At 32.3% G+C, this 16,463-nt stretch overlaps 2 protein-coding genes across 6 annotated transcripts in view; one reads left to right on the top strand and one right to left on the bottom strand.

Moving 5' to 3' along the window:
- LOC133197544 (kinase suppressor of Ras 2-like) overlaps positions 1-9,730 on the bottom strand; it is a 35,941-nt gene extending 26,211 nt beyond the window's left edge. For all 5 annotated transcript variants that reach the window (XM_061333630.1, XM_061333633.1, XM_061333629.1 and 2 more), the window contains exons 1-4: positions 9,565-9,730; positions 5,399-5,539; positions 1,275-1,419; positions 838-1,048 (exon numbers count right to left, since the gene is read on the bottom strand). In XM_061333630.1, coding sequence (XP_061189614.1) covers positions 838-1,048; positions 1,275-1,419; positions 5,399-5,539; positions 9,565-9,729 — 662 coding nt within the window. In that variant the 5' untranslated portion in view covers position 9,730. The remainder of the gene's footprint in view (positions 1-837; positions 1,049-1,274; positions 1,420-5,398; positions 5,540-9,564) is intronic.
- A 119-nt stretch (positions 9,731-9,849) lies between these two features.
- The window catches only part of LOC133197546 (replication factor C subunit 5-like), a 15,183-nt gene continuing 8,569 nt past the window's right edge, over positions 9,850-16,463 (top strand). The window contains exons 1-2 of the mRNA XM_061333634.1: positions 9,850-9,998; positions 15,359-15,423. Of these exons, the coding sequence (XP_061189618.1) occupies positions 9,946-9,998; positions 15,359-15,423 (118 nt within the window). The 5' untranslated portion in view covers positions 9,850-9,945. The remainder of the gene's footprint in view (positions 9,999-15,358; positions 15,424-16,463) is intronic.

Here is a 16,463-nt window from a genome sequence, read left to right as displayed (position 1 = left end):
GCCCCTGGATATTTAGTATTATCTTGTTCTTCACATTTCAAATAATTCTATAATAATTCTTTGATATTACTTAGTGTATTTGTTTATATCAACTTTTGTTTTTGTGGTCAATTGCCAGGACTGATCAAACTTGAAGAACTCCAGGGAATCGTTAACTGTTTTTACAAAAATCATCATGCAATGAGCTATATTAAGTAATTTATTTTGGTGAGATTGAAACATCATTTATAATGAAATTACGCATATCAAAATGGTCATCCATGTAATATTTACATATATTTGAAAGCAATAAGTACCAGTAACCGTTTTTATACATCTAAATCAGAAATCTTTGGTAAAATTTGATTTCTATCCTAACTTTTGTTTGTTACTGAATTGTAATTATAAAGAGGATTTTTAATGACCACTTCAGTCTTTTACCATTGACTGGTGATGAATACTACATATTCTTGAGGACTTTTATAACTGACCTGTCATTTCTGATAGACTATTCATGGAGTATGATGTTTACTGACTTGAACAAGATAAAAGGATGACTTTTGTACAAGCCTTTAATATCATTTTTAAGGACAATTGGAGAGAGGAGCAGTGGGCATTTACCTCTAGTGTCTGTTGACATAACTTTTGTACTGACCTATACTGTTGTTCCAAATGGGCTGTTGAAAGTGATGAGGGTGTGTTTATGTATGTTTTGTACTGATCTATACTGTCATTCCTGGTGAACCAGTGATGGCGATGAAGGTGTGTTTATATAACTCTTGTACTGATCTATACTGTCATTCCTGGTGCACTGGTGATGGCAATGAGGGTGTGTCTATATATAACTTTTGTACTGACCTATACTGTCGTTCTTGGTGGACCGGTGATGGCGATGAGGGTGTGCTGTGAGGTGGAGTGGGGAGGAGTTGAGAAGTCTCAGATGAAGTGGAGGGACGACCTGATGAGGGGTTGTTTGGGGAACTGTTGTATGGGCTACTGGAAGGTGACCGGTACTGTGTCCAGTGAAGCTCAATATCGCTATCAGCCAGACCTCCATGCTGCTCACGCCCTGTAAAGTCAGCAGCATTTTTTTTAAAAAACAAAACACTAAGACACTCTGTAAGGATATGCAAAATAGAAATCATTGTCCCTTTTTTTATTAGTATAAAATGTGTACTTCCTATCTCTTTTATGATATTTCAGAGACCTCTATTATTATTTATAACTTGAGATTTCTGAGAGCAATACAGTTGTATTACCTGTTCATGATTTTAAGTTTGTGAAGGCAATATTACCTGTCCATAATTTGAGGTTTCTAAGGGCTGTGTTGAGCTTGGTAATGTCCTCCTCTGCAGTGTTAAATCGTTGAAGCAAACTTTGTACCTCATCCTCCGACATCTGCAGTAACATTCCCAGCTTGATATCCCTCTTCAGGATTTCCTAAACAGTAAACAGAACTAACTATAATTCTTCAAACCTATCAAATTCTACATGACTGATCTTGTTAAAAATCTTCTATGGTCTTTTTCAGATTACATTACTTATCAACATACATATTGCAATTCATGTCATTATACAGTTAAAGTACATCAATGAGGGAGTCAGCAAGATTCTTGCAAAGCAAAGGGAAATAGGCTTGCTCGTGAGGAACTGGAATCTTGTTGACTCCCTCAAGAATATACTTTTAACTGTTTTATACTACAGATACAAAGAACAGACTTGTCTAATTAACTCTTCATGCAATTCTTTTTTATAATGAATATTCATTGACAAGACTTTATTCAGAACATATCAGAACTTTTAACAAGATTTGAAGAAATTACTAGGTGTTCTGAGGTTCTGAGTAAGTGTGTGTCAGTTCTTCAAACTGACACACCTTTTTTGCTGGGAATCAGAATATTTTCGGTGATTTTCAGTGAATCAGCAAAATATATCAATTTTATTGATTTACATATGTATATAAAGAAAAATCAATAGACGTATAATAACTAAACTTATATTCAAGTTGATCAAAATTAAGATTCCACATATTCTACGGTGGATCCTGTCATGCTAGAAGATCTACTGTATACTAGATCATTGGAAAAATACACTAAGGATGATCAAATGGTCATTCTACAAAAACATGCCCAATTAAGAATTTTTTATGTCGCTTACAAATTTACCTTAAGTTTGTAATTTTTTAACTGTAATTTTAAAGAGCGATTTCAACTCTAAAACTTGAAATAGACACATGGTTTTGTAAATATTTAGTGTTAAAGTTTTGATATGAGCATAGTATAATGTTTATATACATATTCCACTGCAAATCTTGATGTCTCTTCATTCATTTACAAATTTCAAGATGATCAGAAATTTTCAGCTGTATAAGCATTCAAAGAAGAATGAAAGGAATCTAAAGAAAAGTTTTTTCCCTATATAAAAAGAAAACAAACCACTTCTCGTGAAGAAATGCATCATGATGGATCTTCTTTCATATGAATCATAGTTTGTCACTAAAACTTAATTAACTTCCATAACAATTTTGTTTATAGTAAATTAAATGCACAGAATGCACATTTTACAAAGAACTAAAACTTACCTAAAAGTGACATGGAACCTAATATCATCAATTCTAGTTGCAAGTCAGCTACTTTAGACCATTACAATTTTGACATAACAAAGGAGATGGGCGAACATAGCGTGCAGAAAGCCTATAGATTCAGAAATATAAAAATCATGTTCGGTTTGTGAATTTAATATTTCGCTTTTATGAAATTGTGATAAACAAAACTTTTCTGAGGAAAATTTTCTCGGAAAAATTTATTCTTTTATTAAAAAAATTAATGTGGTATTCGTGGGGTTCGAACCCTAGCAATAAAAATCCTGAGTATCATTTTCTTTCGAGACTAGCACGCTAACCACTAGACTACACAAGTCCTGATGAAGAGTGGCATTTAAATCATGTTTGTGATATGACCCTTGACTTAATGGACTTCAAGCATTTCTCGAAAAGATGCGAATGTTATGTCATAAAAGTATATTTTTAAGGTATAGTGGGTCATTGCTCCATATTTTTGGTAACCAAAAAATGTATATTTTTATGCAAACTTTGAAGATTTACTTTCAAAAATGTGAAGACCCACTCATATAGAAAAATAGTGTTATAGTATGCGAAAATGACTCTTTTTGCCCGCTTTAGTGTGTGTCTAATATTTCACAGGCAAATAATTTCAATCTTTGAAGGATTTTTGCAAATTGTAGAGATTTTACGCAAAGTATATTTAATGTTAGACGAAATATCAAGGAAAATTTTGACATAATTGATATTTAAGTTTTCATTTTCATGTTTGTCACACTATAGGCTTATCGCTTGTCATGTTCACTCATCTCCTTGAATTAGACAAAAGCAGTTGTCTCTCTTATTAATTCAACTTCCGTAACGGTAATTCAGGAATGTTATTGTGTTAAAGGAATAAAAATTTTAATTATTTTGGGAGTGAAATATTGCTTACTTTTGATTAACATAGATCTATAAACAAACGTAAATTTTATCTATTGTGGAGAATTTCAACTTTTATTACTGGAAATTAACTTCCGTAATGATTAACTTCCACAACAATATTTTCCCCAAAATTTTATTGTATTATTATTATTTTATAGTATTGGATTCATGTGATACTTCAAAAATCACACTTTAGTGTTCTATATGAACATAAGAAGAAAAAAAAAAATGGTCAAATTCAGTTTTTTCTTAAAAATAATGCCTGTTCAATGCTCAAGCATTAACTTCTGTAATGATACCAGATTTGTGGATAATTATTTTTTTTCAAGTGCACTGATATGTCCCTCAGTGAATCATGTTGTTCAAAGGACTATTTGAAACAATTATTTTTTTAATGTTATATACTGTAAATCACTTTTTATTCGCGAGAACTTTATTTTCACTTAATTACGCGAGACAGTGTGCTCACAAAAATTTCATTCTCACGTATAATAACATTCCTTAAGATAATATACAGCAATAACCACAATTCGTGAAAATTTCTTCTCGCTAATAAAGAGTAAATGACTATCTCGCGAAAATAAGGTGTCCCGAAAATAAGGTGATCTACAGTACCCTGAATTGGTCCTTTTATCATACTAGAATGACTGCATCTACACTTCATGAGTAACTCAGTTCAACTTGAATAAACCAAGGACAAATTCTATATTACATTAATAATGCACATAACTGTAAATCTGTATGAAGTTTTTCACAAAATTTCTTTACAATTATGATTATTCTTATAGAAATAGAATATTTAAAATCAAATCAAATTAAAATTTCCCTAACAATGAATACTTAGTCTAGTACATCTAAGATAGGTCTGAAACAAACTAAGAAAAGGTGGGAGTTTATAGCCATAAAAAAGGGACAAACAAAGATGGAATCTTTAACAATAAAGTGCTTACTGAATCAGTTTTTTTAGGCTTTATTTTTTCACAGTTTAATATCATTGCCAAAATTAGAATGAGTCTTTTGAAGTTCCTCAAACAGAACTTGAACTCAAGTGGAACACTTATGTTTAAAGTTGTAAAGCATGTATAATGCACTCCTACATCATTCTGAGTTACTATATATCCTAATATGGAAGGCGAGGGGGATTCCAGTTTCTAAACATCACGAACATGTAGATAATTCTTCCTGATCACCTTGAGGACATAATCTGATATTTCTCATAAAAATTTACATACAATAATGACCAAAACTAATCTAGTAAAATAAACATCATTTGCACATTTTGTTTATCATAATTATGTACCCTAGAAAATGAATGTGTCTTTAAATTTAAGTCACTCTGAGTTGTAAGCTGGGGGAGGGGGGGGGGGGGGGGGGCTTCGTATAGTAATAGTCACATGTGCTTGTAGAAAGACTAGCCCCTTAAGTCTTTTAACACATATTTAAAATGAGTTCAAAATAAAAAAAAAATCCAAATATAACTTGTTCACTATCCTCATTACAATCCAAAACTTCTCCAAAGAAAACACCATCCTTATCTATTGCAATTTTACAGGGGGTAGCTACTTGAGTGACATCCAAACAAAAATGGAGGGTGTTTGTGTCAGAGGAATCTCACATTATCCTCCATAGTGCAGAGTTTGTGCTTTGCCTATGGCAGCAGTTCATTTCTGTTGAAAGGTATCCTTTTATTTTTCACTACTGCTGCTAGAATCTCTGATGCTTACCCCCCCCCCCCCCCCCAAAGAAAGAAATTTTTAAAAAAAAAAATCTGGGTGTGACTCTCCATCTCTTAATATACTATTAGTCCATGTTGTGTTAGTATACCTCTCACTTTATGTTATGACCAAAAAATCTGAGCTTGTGTTGTCTCTCAAGTAATACAAACACATAAGCTCTTAGACTCTTCTGTCACCACCTACATAAGTAATAACCAACCTGTACAGCATTTTCTGGGAGACCCACCACCGTCAGCCATTGGTCAGTTTTAGGATAGCCAGACAATTTTTCCTGAGTGTTCTCTGGATCAACCTTTGCTGTCTGTACTAACTGCTTGCTGAAAAGCTTCAGCAACTTGCTCTGAAATCAAATAAAAGATACATGTACTGAAACGTTTACTGGATATAAATACAGTCAAACCTAGTCATATTGAACTCAACAGGACTAAGATCAAACTTCAGGATATCCTAGGATTCGAGATAATGAGGTTAAAAAAACAAAGAAAAAGTGCTTGGAACGTACTACCAAATCACTTTGACATATCCCTTGTATTTGAGATATTGGTGTTCGAGATAATGAAGTTCACCTGTATTAATATTTATACCTACATTTCCAACTCTTTGAAAGTTAAGTGTGTTACTTTCTCAATATTTACAACTGAATGTAAATTTTGCAAAAGGAAAGGTCAATGTCTAATTTGCATGTCAAAATCCCGGGTTGTCATTGTGTCTGATGTCAGTGGGCGGGACTATGGAAATTAACATGGAATACTCCATGTACTCCAATTCTAAAAGTATTTTTTGATTTATTTTTACATTTTTTGTTTCCCGTATAAATGTAAATGTAAGGAATCATTGCTGAGTTTGTTGGGTATGCCAGGGCATTAACAATAGTTGGAAATGTGGGATAATTTGCATAACGGGCGAAGCCCTTAAAAAAACACAGGTAAAAATAATTAAACACCTTCCCATTTGTTTCAAATGCCAAATGTACTTTAATATACTTTTAATTCTTCATACTATTTTTTTTCAAAGATTATAAACCTACTCTACATGTATGTAATTCAAATAATAGTAACACATAGTCATACTTATTATACAATCATTGTACATAGCTCTTGGAACATGTTGCATATATAGTACAACAAAATTTACACTCAGCTAGCAACTTTTTTTTTAAAAAAAGGTAAAAAATAAAACCAATAACATTTTTATTTTTAATTAACCAGAATTAGATAATTCTTTTTTTTTTTTTTTTTAATGAGGAATATCTCCCACACAACAGTAGCCAACTATTATGTATCATTATAGTATATAACCAAAATGTATCAACTATATTACAAATGTGTTAAGCGGGTAAATAAATGTTGACTAAACAATGCATGTTCTGTTGATACAGGGGGCAAAGGTTCAGACATGGTAACATTTGACTGAGCTTAGCTGTCATTGTTCACCGTTAGTCAGATCACATACTTGTTTATTACTCCCTTCTAGGAAGTGAATCTTGTGAACAATACTGATGCTATAAAGTACAGCAATAAAACAATCGAGGACCTATGTACAAATTTGGTATTAATAATTACATCCAGAGCCTCACACAGGTAACAGAGAAATGTTAAATGGCTACTGGTGTGTGATATGAAATTTTCTTGTGTTTATTTGGAATTCCTGTTGTAGGAATGCTTGGAATGTGTCATTTAAATATATATCAACCACAAAAAGAGCTGCCCTAGTCAAGGCGACAATACTCAGGTGTCATAATACCCATGTCAACACAATAATGCTGGCAATGAGACCTCAGATATAGGTTTCTGCAGAGCAGACTTGAAAGCTCTCAGAAATATTTCTGATTTTACAATTATTAGTCATATAATCACTACAGATTACAGCAAATCCATTATCTAAGTTTAAATATTTTGTAATATGCCTTGTTAAATGAAAAGAAGTCGAGCATTAACACACAAAAACTGTATATTTAATGGATATTTTCTGCAGTTGTCTATTTTAGCAGAATTTTGCCAATAGAATAAATCCTCTAAATTGAAAATCTTAAAATACCTATTATAAGGAGTTCACAGTAAAATAAAAATTGATAAAATGGCCATCCTCCAAAATCTTGATTATGAACATTTTATGATAAAGTTTCAAGAGAAGTCTTTATTATGCTAGATAGAGTGCAAGTACAGATATTTATGTACATGTCACTTCATAAGCTTGTAAGCTGTATAAGAGCATACAAAGACTTAAAAAATCCAATCTCAACACATTCAATTCCCTGTTCAAACTTTACTGATTTGATAATCAAAAATGTTATTTATTACATGGTTTCTGACTAATAATACATGTATATACAATTCACGATTTAAACAATGCTTACTATTTACTATACCAGTAATGTGTGTCATTATTATGTGTCATTAATTGCTGGGCCATTCCAAGTTTATTCTATGTTTTGCGTCCATCTGGACCTTAACTGGTTTCCGACACCTCAGACAACAAAAAACATAAAATCAAAAGTTTAGGAATTATTCATTCTGGTGGAAACCTCTCAGTGCTCTCAAATTCTTTCTATATTTTTTGAGAATTTATTTAAGAAGTATATACTTAGCATTTACTATCTTCATTTGCAAAGGGATATATCTTTCTACAAGAAAAATAGAATAATGTTATCAAAAATCCTTTAACTGATACCTGAGGTTTTATGACTGGCAGATTTCAAATTCACTAGTTAATATTACCAGGACAGAAAGTAAAAAAATATATAAATCTGAAAAATGTTGTTTTATTTAAAAAAAAAATGATAGAAAAATGAATAACAACATTTTCCATAAATTAAAATGGAACTTATACTTTGTTGTAATTTGTTTATTATATACTCAACGAAAAAATAGTACAAAATACCAAAACGAGGACAAAATGAGATGTCCCACATAGTTCTTATTGCAATTTCTAAATTGTAATTTTCAAAGTATAGCAATGTATTTAGCAAAACTAATGAGTGCATTTTAAATAAAACCTTAAAATTTTACAAATTTTAACTGAACACTCTCTTGTCACATTTCTTATAGTTTTGCCAATTTTCACCATGGATTAGTACCATCACAATATTAAGTATTACATGAGCAAAATTTGAATTGTCTTTTTCAATTCTTTGCTTCACAGTTCAGGTAACAGCTATGACTTGAGAATGAACTATTCTACAAAATCAAAGCTCTGTTCAATTCCATTAGAATTCAAATTTGCAGAAAGTATAGGACAAAAAATTTCAATTTTGGTCTCTGTAACTTTTGCACAAATGTATAAAGCTGGCGACTGAAAAGCGTGTTTCATTTATTGCTTTATATGTTTTTTTTTTTTTTTTGTAAATAGGTAGGCTTTCTGAATGAGATAGGTGGACATTAAACAGAGGAAAAAAAAAACTTGGAATGGCCTATTCCGGGGAAACATATGCCTTGTTGTATTAAGGTGTAATACATTGTAATTTATTGTAAAATAGTGTAGCCCTGGTGGAGTTGACATTGGTTGATACTAAAAATGAAATAATTAAAATTTCCAAAACACTTTACTGCAAGTAAAGCACATGAAGATCAACATGTTAAATGTTATCAATAATTCTATGGGAGAATAAAAATTACTGTCATAATCATGATTATATGCTACCAGGTTAAGAAAAATCAATGTAAATACATCTGTAGAACAAAATTAACATTTAACAAATTTTGAATACTTTTTTGTTTTAAAAAAAAGGAATCTGCAATTCAACTATCATTATTTGGGAGAGATAACCATATAGACAGGTATAGTGTGACATTAATACTCCATATACTTCAGCATCAGTCATTGTAACATATGATATAGTAGGTCAAAATGAAGTGTTTTGAACAATATTCTCTTCAAATCAAATACACTGTATATACCCACTTATGCACATGAAATACTGGTCCAAAGTGGTGTCAAGTACTGTTTAACATATCAACCTTTATAATCACCTGTACTTGTTGATTATTCAGCAGCAAGTCTTTTAGACTTATAGATGCAAAAGATCTCAAGAAATTGTCAACATATATTAAGGAAAATCCTAAGGGCTTGTAAAATCAGAGACAATTCATAAATGCTTAGCAAAAAAGAACCATGCATGTGAAAAGCCAATTGTATCTTCCGTTTGAAAATCCCATGTTGCAATGCATGATCCAGAGAATTTAAACTAGTTGTTTATCTTAGCATGCATCTTTAACATTAACCTCAAAATAAAAATAAATCAAAAATAGAATTTTGGGCTAGAATTTGTCAAAACCCAACAAGAAAGACCTGCAAAATACTTGGCACCTCCTCTAGTCCGTATCTACCTTGCAGTTACTGTGTCTTAAATTCAACCTCTGTACTCACTTCTTGCTCTCTAATTTCATTCTGTGTTAAATCATTAGTGGCTGCGCATTCGTTTCGTAAACCTAGTAGCAGTTTGGCAGTGCTATCTATCATAGTTTGTATGAATTCCACATTTTTCAAAGTTTTCTCGACGACTTCGTTTTCTGCGTCTGATGAATCGGACATTTTGTCACCTATTTATCGATATATACTGTTTCTGTGCATACTGTCCGACAGTTTGAGACTTTTACAATTCACGTCATCATTTGGGTAAACATCAAACACTGAAGTCGGATGACAAACGACGGAAAATATCCAATGACTTTCGCCATCTTGAATCTTGTTTAAATCTCGTCTATCACGTGATTTCAACGAGAGTTGGTGAAAAATTGCCGGGAAAAAATGTCAACGAAAGATCCAACACAAACAGAAAAATCAAATCCTAATTTACCATGGTAATGTTTTTCTGTTTGTTCAGTAAGTGTAAATAAGTAAATATGAAATCACTTTTGTTGCATAGTTAAAATTGATCTGTGGTAAAAATTTATGTGGAAAATGTGGCATGTTTACAAAACCATGTAGAGAAAAGGATGTGTGATATGACCTGTGATACTTTAACATTTGATGGTGTGTTTCACCAACTTCAAATGATAATGAACACTTTGATTTGCTCTTATACAGATGAAGGTTACAATATGTCATGTGTAATATTCATGATACTAGATTAAAAGCTTCCACCTCGTGCGCCATGATTGCTATTTTGGCATAGTAGATCCTAATCATAACACTGTATAGGCCTATATTTACATTTGCAAATGATTTCTTTTATATAACACTATTAAAATCAATGTGTATCTATATCCGTATAAACACAGGTTCCTCGCATCATAAACGTTTGACATAATTTCTCAGTGACGTCATAAAGGGTCGACCCGCATTCAATGGATCAAATACGTGCCGTTAAGTTTGAAAAATAAAACATTTCACGCAGTAAAGATTATAATCAGGAAGATATTAAATATGAATAAGTCATAAATGTAAATATAAGTAATAATGTATCATTTTAAAACATCTATCTGAATATAAATACAGGTTGGTACGAGATCAAATTTATCATAAAGCCCTTCGGGCTTTATGGAATTTGATCTCCTGACCAACCCGTATTTATATCCCGATAGATGTTTAAAAAATGATACATTATTTCTTAAATAGATATCCCACATTTATGTGCATACATATACATGCTCTTAACATCCCCCAATTAGAGGGGCTTAGATATCTAAAATGATGCAGAGTGGTGGAAAACTGCCGGTCATGCCGGCAAAAAATGCCTGTGACCAGTAAAAATGCTATTGATATCAGTCCAAAGGACCGGCTCAGGGATAGACATTAAGTTTCAGATCCACTTGCCCTTCGGGCAAGTGATCTTAGACTTTGACTTGTCCAAATGCTAAACTTGGTTGCCCAAAATTAGGAAAGAAATTAAGAAGAAAATTATTAATTTTTGTAGATGTTATGATAAGAAAAAATGTGACCAAATACACAACTGTCAATTTGGCAAGTTGAGCTACCTGAAAAAAATTTAGATGCTGCATTTGTACATAAATGTATACCGCTGTACTTGTAAAATTTAACCTGTTAACACGTACTGCCATGCAGCATTAACCCTCCATTTCCTTTTAATAAAATTCATGTATTAAAAAAAATTATTTTCGGTAGGATCCTTTTGTGATTCGTGATTTTCAGAGATAACTGCGAAGCAACACTTAATGAAGATAGTTGCTACGAAACATACATCTTATCTTGATCAGGATACATCGTGTTATACTGTACTTATATATTCTGTGCATAAATAAATAATCTAATTTCCTAATAAGAAGTTAATAAAATTTTGTTAGACATAGAGTATATTTATTACGAAAGAAAATAACGAACCCGATTTTTAAGTGAACGGTATAATCCAGAAACGCTTCCAGGGAATTTCGAATTCAAAAACATTGTCAGTCAGGTGCGTGACAGAAATCAAGTGTTCAGTTTATTGTTTTATTTATTAATTAATGTAAATTAAATCAATATGTACATTAAAATGTATGAGAACAATTCACTTGCCCGATCGGACAAGTAAGTCAACAATTTCACTTGCCCGAACTGAGAATTTACTTGTCCCGGGCAATCGGACAACCGTTAATGTCGATCCCTGCGGCTCCTTTTTTGGTTAAAGTTCTTTTGTTTTTCCATTTATCATGGACGCAATTCCCAGCTTAATTATCATACCTTACATACGATTGCTTAATACTATTTCTTTATACAAGATAGAGGTTGCAAATGAAAGCGAAACCAGCATGGTCTGGTGACCTATTAAATTTTCAACTTTTCAAATTTTTCAGAATTAGGTAGCAAACATAAGGAAACAGATAAAGGCAAGCTAAATATGGAAAGAATTCAAGCACATTTGGGGAAAGCGGTAAATCTAGTGCTTCCGACTGTCTAGGATTTCGTTTTATTCTTAATCAATTGATATCTTTATTATTGATGCACAGAATTTCTTCAAAGTTTTTAAGACTTGTTTTCTAGGTTTATATAATTCCCAAATGCATCAGTGTTTCAGAAATATTACGTTTACTATGCTGAATTGGCATTGTCACCTGCCCAAAAGCGGTGAAGTCTACAATTGTTATAAATGCAAAAAAATGAAAACAGAAGAGGACTTGGAAATGGAGACTGAATGTTATTTTATTAATAAGTAAATAGATGCATAATGAAATAAATAAATGTAATGCTTTTTTTTAAATTTTGCGATGTGCTATTTTGGACCGGCAAAAATCACTTTGGACCGGCTTATTTTGTCTTCTTGCCGGTTCGAATGACAGGCTTTCTGAAAAAGTTTTCCACAGCTCTGTGCTAGGCCATTGGCAGACTTGTCGACATTTTAAAATCACTGTCAGACATTTGGTCTGACAAAGTCAAATGTTCTGTCAGACGGGACGAAGTTTTGTCAGACCAGATTCATGTATCTTATGATGCTGAGAAAGGAAAATAAATAACTGCTCCAAAATGCACTTTATTATTTTCAACAGCATTCAATCTCACAAGTTTCTTTTCTTAGGAATAGAAAGTCTTTAATAAAAGACATAAGTGACACGTTTCATGTCAATTAAATCAACTATCGTCACCACGTGGCCATCTCTTCTGTTTTGTGACCTTCACCTGCGCACCCCGATCCCAATCTTTTTAAAATTTGGGTCACGCTCGATTTTTTTCCAACGGTCATTTGGACCGACATTTTATAGGAAGTAATCGGTCCAGACAGTTTTTTACTGGTCTTGCTGACAGGACCGACGGATTTCGACAAGTCTGATTGGTTTAATTGTTTTACTGAAACTATAGAATGGATAACAATACAAGATTTATCAGTGTTTCCATTTGCACAAATTTCTGCATATTTAACGCATAAAAAATACTTTTTACCCCCTGAAGCATCATCTAAAGGATCTTCATGATTCAGAAAAAATACTAAAACAAACTTTAAAGAATTAAGTTCAATGTTGTTGCCTGGATGGAACCAGTTTATTAACTTGCATTCAAAGTTTCTAGGAATAAATTGTTGCCTGAAGTTTCTAGGAATAAATCGGCAGTGATTGGAATTATGTTTCAATAATGTCAACAATCTGTTTAAATTTTCAAACAATCTATCCAATTCTTAACAAAACCGGAAGTCCAAATAAAAAATTTCGGTTCTGAAATCAGCATGTTTATTTCAGTTTGGCTTTGTCAAAACGGCTGATGTTTTAATAGAAAGGTCAGCAAAGCTCAAATCATTGATGAACAGTTTTGCAAAATGTTCAAACAACTTTCAGATATTGCCTTTTGATTGACGTGTATTCCAAGAAACCCAAATGGCGGAATTGGTAAAATGTAAAATTAACAAGTTCAAAAATTTTATCATTCATTTTTTTAAACATCAAATTATGATGTAAAGTAAGCATATCTAATATATAAGAACTGAAAGCAAAACCAGAATGTATTTTGACCCTAAAAAACTCTGATTCCCAGATGTTAACTTCAAAGGGTGATAATGACCCTTGGTTTTCAAAATCAGCGGAAACACTGTTTATTACCAAATCAGGGCCCAGTTGGGCATAAACTTATAACATATATAATTACAGATAGAGTAACAGACAATAAACAACACACAATGAAGAGTAATTCTTCCAATTAGTACATTGGTGATATTTTTAAGTTTCATATTTAGACATTATGTTGTTATAATTCAAGATACATCTGCAAATTCAATTAATACCTTATGTGTTAACGTGCATTATTATATGTACATGAACCTATATATTAATAAGGCAAACAAAAACATCTCTAGAAACAAAAATGCAGCTTATCTTAAAAATTTCTTATATTAAAAGATATTATTATATACCCAAGTGTGTATCACTCAATTTTACTGTAGATTTTGTACAATCACTTGACGGTGTGATCCGACTTTCCGGATCACCACACTGTGGTTTTCTGAATCCATATCACCCCTCTCTGAAATTGATGACGTAGTACACAGAAACGTGACGTTATTTTTTCATGCGCATCAAAAAAATTCCTTGACAAAATGCTTTGTTTAATAGGAAAATCTTATATAATTGATCTCCAGAGTTTTTTTAAAACTATATTTTGCCAGTTGTAAGGGGAGTATATAATAAATTTATCATTATAACAGTAACTTGATCCGAAGAGCCGTATCACGTCTCGTTGACAGGCGCGGATCATCAGATCAAACTCAACGCTTCGCGTCTCGTTTGATCTGATGATCCGCGCCTGTCAACTCGACGTGATACGACTCTTCGGATCAAGTTACTGTTATAATAATGTATATTTATTAAGAGATTTCCCACTTTTTGCTTGCATAGGAATCTCGTACAAGTTTTCCCCATCAGTAGACAATTTCATTGCTTACTACTGAAAGGTGACACAGGTTAACCCTTCCTTGATACCATTTTCTCTTGGTTTGGACTATAGTAGTACCTTACTTTAATAGCAATAAAAATAAACAATTCCTCAGTATAGATCTGTTGTTAATTTCTCAGGCTCTTTTCGACAACATTTAAGGACTGACATACCGTCCCGTTTTCAAGGATTTTTTTCGGAAGAAGTCTAACCAGCACGTCTCTTTCTTTGAATTCATGGAAAGAAAGATGATACACATGTAGCAAGCTATTGGGATTGCTCTAAATGGTTTAATATGTGAAATTTTTGTTTAAAATTTTGTTATTTTGAAGCATCATGTAAACTCTTAGTCTTGTAAGAAAAAACATTTCTATTCAAAACTGTAAATTAATGGGAATAAAACTGCCTCAGTATTTACTAGAAATAAATATTACAAGGTGACAATCCATGGCTTTGTTAAATGATACAGAAGATCGGGAAGCCAAGTTTTAGGAATTTAAATTTCCTTTTACTTTTTCATTTATTGTTTGTTGCATGTGATGCAAGTATATGAAATGGGTAGGGGCATAGAATTTTCTGTTGTTATTATAAAATGATTTGTTCTGTGGATCTGGTTTTATTTGTACAGTTAATTGAGTTTGTTTTGCAAGGTGTCATTGTAGCAAAATAAATAGGATTCATATTTCAAATTGGCTTCATACTATGGAAGATTCAGAGATTTCCAGAGTGAACATGGCAGATAAATTTGAAGTGAGAAAAAAGCTGAGAAATGTGTTAAATTTTTTATAAACTCGTATTACTGGATTAAGTTTTGGGATAGAAAGTACAACTGTTCGGATTATGATTATTGATTTTCTTTTATATGTAGGGTTGAAAAGTACAGACCAAAACATTTAGATGAACTTATATCCCATAAAGACATTATTTCGACAAGTAAGTATTTTAGCATGTATGATATGTTAAAGAAAGGCAGATAAAGGTGTTTTTATGAGATAATGCCCATAAAGGACAAAGTATGATAATGGCCTTATTTGGCCTCTTATTTCATATAAAAATCAAAACGCTGCTAGAATTGTGATAAAATTGCAATTAAGAACTTGAAATGGTGCTTGTTTTTTAACCAGCATTGGTTTTAATTCAAAGAGTACCCTGAGGCCACAAGAGGGTGACAAAGTAGTACATTTTACCAAATTTCCTCAATATTCTGATGAAATTTCATCAAATTTTAGATACTTTTTACCTCAGAAAACATAGAGCACAAGCTTGCATATCTGAGATTTTCATGCAGAAGATGAGTGTGATACTGGTGCATGAAATATATGAATTTGTTAGATGGACAAGCTTGTGCTCTATGTTTTCTGAAACAAAATAAGCTTTAAAATTGATGAAAATGAGAAAATTCAGAAATTCACAGATTTTGCTACCTTCCTTAGCTGCAGACCTGTAGCTCGCTGGTCTGAAAAAATTGGGATGGATGACCAGAGAGCTACAGTGCCACCCATTGAAAAAAGTGTGCATTTATTGCACACAAAAAAGTGCGCTGTTTTCTTGATTTATTTCTCAGTATATATATAAAAATATTATTTATTGTGTGTTTCTAACATATTCTTTTGACTACTTCCAAAACAAAATTGTATGTACAAGTCATGTACGAAGCACCTTGGACCGAATTGTCTTGCCACTCAAGATGGCAGTATAAATATGCAAAATTTTTGATGGTCTCAATTTCAGGCTCAGGAGAGCTGTTTACAACGGTTTGGGAAAATGTTTTATTATGGGAGTAGTGAAAAAATATGTAGGGAACACACGGTTTGTAATATTTTGAGATGGTAGTTAAAATATATGGATAAATAAATTGAGAAACAGCACATTTTTTTGTGCACAATAAATACACACTTTTTAGCTCACCTGAGCTGAAAGCTCAAATGAGCTTTTCTGATCACCCGTTGTCCGTCGTCCGTTCGTCTGTCCGT

Source organism: Saccostrea echinata, unplaced genomic scaffold (genome assembly GCF_033153115.1).
Source record: "Saccostrea echinata isolate AGI-Se365-2 ecotype Australia unplaced genomic scaffold, CSIRO_AGI_Sech_v1 ptg000030l, whole genome shotgun sequence".
Classification (NCBI taxonomy): domain Eukaryota; kingdom Metazoa; phylum Mollusca; class Bivalvia; order Ostreida; family Ostreidae; genus Saccostrea; species Saccostrea echinata.
Note: the sequence above shows the minus strand (reverse complement) of the source record. Positions and strands in the feature narration are given on the sequence as shown.